This window comes from Apis dorsata, unplaced genomic scaffold (assembly GCF_000469605.1).
Source record: "Apis dorsata unplaced genomic scaffold, Apis dorsata 1.3 scaffold_483, whole genome shotgun sequence".
Lineage (NCBI taxonomy): Eukaryota > Metazoa > Arthropoda > Insecta > Hymenoptera > Apidae > Apis > Apis dorsata.
Genome location: NW_006263718.1, coordinates 143,814 through 149,296, shown reverse-complemented (window position 1 = coordinate 149,296; position 5,483 = coordinate 143,814). Strand labels below are relative to the sequence as shown.

Here is a 5,483-nt window from a genome sequence, read left to right as displayed (position 1 = left end):
TAAAAACATAAGAAAATTAAAAAATTATAAATATATTTAAAAATTTTATAAATTTACTTTTTTATTTATATTTCTTTGCATTTTATTATTATATATATGTATATATATACATAATATAAATACATAATAATTAATTATTTTAATTATTCATTAATAAAATATAAAATAAGATATTTAAATAATAATCTCTCTTTATAAAAGTAATCCTTTTATTTTTTAAAAAATAAAAAAAAAAGCAATTTTTTGTTAAAACAGACTTTAGGTCAATATCCCTCCATTGATTAAAGTCGATGTTCTGTCAGAATTCTCTCCCCAAAGGACAATCTTCGTAGTGGGGTGAACCAACGAATAAGGGAGAGAGTATTGGCCGTCGACCCCGACAGTTTAGTTGTCTTACGAATTGCATATGAATCGTTTGCGTTTTGCCTACATTTTTCGATTAAAATTTTTCGTACATTTCTATCATTAAATCTATTATATATTTTTGTGCTTAATATATAATTAATACGTAATTATTAAGAATTATTTTATTATTCAATGAGAATGTTGTGAAAATTAAAAAGAAAAAGTGGAATTTGTAGTAAAATATAATATAAAAAAAAAAATATAAATATATTTCAAAAATACATTTAATATTAATTTGATTCTATTTACAACTTATTTTTTGTTTACAATACTTATTTTTGTATTTTATAAGAATTAAAATTTTCGTAACAATAATTTTTTTTTCATAATTATATCAATTTTTCTTAATTTGATTTTTATTATATCTTATTATATTTAATCTAAATAATATGAATTTTTAATTCGCACAGTTTATATAAAATTTTCACTAATTTATATAATAAAATTTTGCAATTGATATTTTTATAATATTTTTAAATTGTCATTTTTTTTATATAAAACAAAATAAATTAATAATAATTATAGAACTTTGAATGCTAAAATTTGCACTTCAACTTATTAAAATACAATCATGATATTTGATGGATTTTTTAATTTGTTATTACGTTTTTAGTTTAAAAAAGTAAATAAGTAAGAAAAATTATAAAACTAATGGTGCATAACAATATATTGATGATATACAATATTTGTGAAATATTTTTATAAATTATAAAAATGGAAGAATCTTAGAAAAATAGAAAGTGAAAGTTCGCGGTGCAAGTCCTTCGATATCGATTTCTATAATTTGCACTAGTGCATCCACGAACAACACATTTATGACTCTCCTTCTTTCAATACAAGATCAATTTTTCTCAAGGAGAATGTTTGCATCGAGATAAACAAGAAAATTGTAAGTTTATAAATATTATTGTATAGATATATATTTCAAAATTAATCGATTATGATATTAGAAATGAAATTATTTAAATTTTTATAACCGATTTATTTGTAAAAAATATTTTAAAAAATAATTTAGTAAATAAATAGTATAGTAATAAAATTATCTTTTTATCTATAAATTCAAATTTTTTTATTTTACAATTCTCTAGAAATTGAATACAGATGAAGAATTGGATATGAATTTAAAATTTAAATGGCTCTTTCTTGGAATAGTAGTTATCATCCTCCTTGAAATCGGTAAAATTTTTGCTTTTTAATTTTGCTACTTAAATATTTATATATATTATTATAATAATATATTTATATGACTTAATTTTATATCTAGTATGTTAAATAGAAATTATTATATAATTAATAATTAATAAAATAAAAAATATAGATATCACTAGATCAATGACAGAAAATGAAGAAGATTTTTCAGCATTGAAAATTGATTCCCCTTCTTCTCATATTGCTCTTTCGGGAGACCTTACAATAACTATTGCGAAGTCAAATAAAACATTAGAAAATTCAAAGTACAAATATGAGTTCAAAGAAAAAGAAAATGAAAATTTAAAATCGTTTAAAAATATTTCTAATCAATTTATGCTATTAAGGTGAGTTAATTTATGTTATCAATTATTAAAAATTATTTTTAAAATATAAAGAAGAACTCTAATTATTGTGATATTGTATTCTGTTTTTCAATATTCATATTATTTATAGAATACTGTACCTTCTTGAAGACATATCAGAATTAATTGGTGAAATTCAATTAAAAAAATTACCTACAGGAAATGAAACAATTTCAATTATTATTCCTTGCGGATATTTTACTCGTGGCGGTGTTTATATTCTACGAATAGAATACATGTATGAAAATTCAACAGTGCCTATTGCCAACTTTCATCAGGTCCTTTTTAATTTATTTATATATATAATTTATTTTCATGAACATAATTTTGTTTTCAATATTTTTATTTATTATTATATCTTTTGCAATATTCACAATAAAAAATGCATTAATAATCATTTTTATAAATTTAAATTATAAATATTTTCATTTGCAGACAAGTAAAATATTAGATGTAAAGTGGCCACTACCAGCAATATTCTTAGAATCTCAACAAATTATTACTTATCCAGACGAACCTGTCAAAACCACAATAAAATATAATGGAATGAATTGTAGTCCATCTGAAAATGTTCCTGTAGCTGTCTATATTTTACAATTAATATATTGTGGATCTAGTGTAACTGCTTGTTATTTGCAGAATAATACTTATATTCAAGTAAATAATTAATTTTTTTAGAATTTTATTTTTAAATATTTTTATATTTCTATTATTTAAAGACTATCTATTTGTTTAGCATGTTATATATTTTTTCGTTATTATTAAATATTTTGATGATTATTATTTTTAGTATAACTGCTTTTTATAGCTTTGAACAAATATATCACATATTTATTGCAACAATCATAACTCAAAAATTACGATTTTAAACCAAATGATTATGAATAGTAAATCATTAAAAAAAATTTAAAATATCATATTAAAATATCAAATTGAAAATTCACAATTTAGATATTTACTTTCAAAATTCTACCAATTCTAAAAAATAGAATTTTTTTAAAAAATTATTGTTATAATATATACATGTACAGAATATTAAAATATTGTGAGACATCTTTAGAGAATTCTGAAATGATTCTAGAAATTAAAACAAACAAACAAAAATTAATATGTAAAAACATTAATTGAAGATTATTAAGGTTATTAACTTATATAAAGTTATAAGCTTCAATTAATGAAGAGAGAATAATCTTTTTCTATTTCGCTTCATATAATACAAATAACAAAAAATTTCATTATTTATAAATTAATAAATAAGCCTTAAATGATTAAATTTTTATACGTGTTTATTTTAGCCTTTATCTTCCAAAGATATCTTCCAAATATATCTTATATAAATCTATTATTTTAAAAAGGATTCGAAATTTTTTTTATTATAATATCAATAAAAGATATAAATACGAATTTATATTTATTTCTAACGATAGGTATTTTTTATTTTTTCTGCTCATTTTATATGATGTTTATGTTAACATTTAATATTAAAGTTTTTTGTTGATGAATATAATATCTATATATTACGTCTATATTATAATATCTATATATTATGTTACTTGTAATTGTTCTATCCGCATTTATTGTTTTGTTTTAATATAGTTTATAATTTCATTTTTTTTTTCTTATATATATGTATTTTCTTGTACATTTTCTTGTCTTAATTAAGTCAAATGTATACATTGTCTATTTTAATTACTGTTCAGTGAAATGAAATATTATTTTTAAATACTGTACTTAATTTCTTATGTCTCTTTCATATGGTAATATTAATATGATATCATCATAAGTTTAATAAACGATAGTTATTTGTTTTAATGACTTTATTAATATAATTATATATAAGTATGACAATAGTAGTATTGTTGCATGAAAGAGATCTCAGATTTGTATAATATATAGTGTATTTGTATAATTAATTTTTGTTTTCCTTTTTTTCGATTTAATATAATTGTTTCAATATATGAAATAAAATATAATTATTCTGTTTGGTTTTATTCAGTTTATTTAATTTTTTAAGATATACGTATTGAATTATTATTATTATTAATTTATTCAATTATTACTATTATTATTTTATTCAATTATAATCATCGTTAATATTGAAACAATTATTAGATATCATTTATAAATTTTATATTATATTTTCAGATATTATATTACGAAGAAATAAGAGATTTTCTACCAATAAAGACTATTTTTTTCCGATGTGAACTTTTTGGATTACCTGGAAATTATGCTATAAGATTAAAAGCTACGAATAATAATCCCACAGCACCAAATACTAGCGTGTATTTTAAAGTAATCAATATAATAGTGAATTATGATATATAAATAATTAAATAAATAAATAAATTAAATTTATATTTATTTATAAATAAAATTTAATTTATTATTATTTAAATAATTTATTTAAATAATTTTATTATTTTAGAAATAATAATAATAATAAATATTTTTTTATCACTATCAAATTTTGATTATAGGTGAATTGGTCCGAAGAATTTAAACTTACAGTTCATGCAAGATCTATATATCCTTGTGAAGGGTCAGGAGGTGTCCCTGTCCTTTTCGAATATCCTTCGTGTCGTCTAGAAGGTGATCGTATTCGTGTTTATGGCCGTTTAAAAGCTGACGTTACATCCGTTGCTTCACCTTCCAGTCTTCATTATATTACAGAATCAAAATCAATACCTGGGAAGCATTCTTTGGCTTTCGATTGTGATCTTTTTACAGAAAAATTTATAGAATATTGTTTTGTCTACGTTAGTCAGGCGATCACAGGTGCTATGGGAAATGTTAAAATATCCTGCATACCTACATTTCCTTTTCAAGGTATGTTTGAATTCTATATTTTAAAACTTATTTATAATTTTAATAACTTATTAATACAATATAAATAACTTATAATATAAATTAAATATATACATATAAGATCGATTGAAAAATAATAAAATCATAAAATCAACTAGAAATTTATACAATATAAAAATCAAAATAAAAGAATCAAAATAGACAGGCATAATTTGAGATATTTTGAGGTAAGTTAAGACCTCAAAGTCGTACAATGTCAATTTAGAACTTATTAATAGGTCTTCTATAAACTATAATATTATTAATTTCTTCATTATAGTATATTCTAAAAATTTTATACGTAATATATGTTATAGAATTAATAAAAATAAATATTAAAAGATTATAAAAAGTTATATCAATTTAAATATTATTAGCGATTTAAAAATCAAAATATTTCTATATTAAAATTTCTTTTAATATACATTCAACAAATATCTATATTTTTTCCATAAATCATTGTTTTTTTAATATTAAAGTTATAAAATTTTAACTATTTGTTTGTATTCTTTTTTCTCTAAAAATATTCTTTTTATAATAATTCTTTTTTATTTAATTTATACAATTTTAAAAAATTTTATAAATAAAAATATTTATAACACGATAAGTTATATTTTTCGTTAAGTTAAGAAAATTTTGATCAAATTTGTATAATAGTCTAAAATTATATATACTATA

At 19.3% G+C, this 5,483-nt stretch overlaps 1 protein-coding gene across 1 annotated transcript in view; it reads left to right on the top strand.

Moving 5' to 3' along the window:
* Nucleotides 1-1,059: 1,059 nt before the first annotated feature.
* Nucleotides 1,060-5,483, top strand: part of LOC102680859 — a 15,902-nt gene continuing 11,478 nt past the window's right edge. Inside the window, exons 1-7 of the mRNA XM_006620130.2 lie at nt 1,060-1,294; nt 1,494-1,581; nt 1,724-1,940; nt 2,050-2,236; nt 2,394-2,615; nt 4,104-4,253; nt 4,439-4,787. Of these exons, the coding sequence (XP_006620193.1) occupies nt 1,521-1,581; nt 1,724-1,940; nt 2,050-2,236; nt 2,394-2,615; nt 4,104-4,253; nt 4,439-4,787 (1,186 nt within the window). The 5' untranslated portion in view covers nt 1,060-1,294; nt 1,494-1,520. The remainder of the gene's footprint in view (nt 1,295-1,493; nt 1,582-1,723; nt 1,941-2,049; nt 2,237-2,393; nt 2,616-4,103; nt 4,254-4,438; nt 4,788-5,483) is intronic.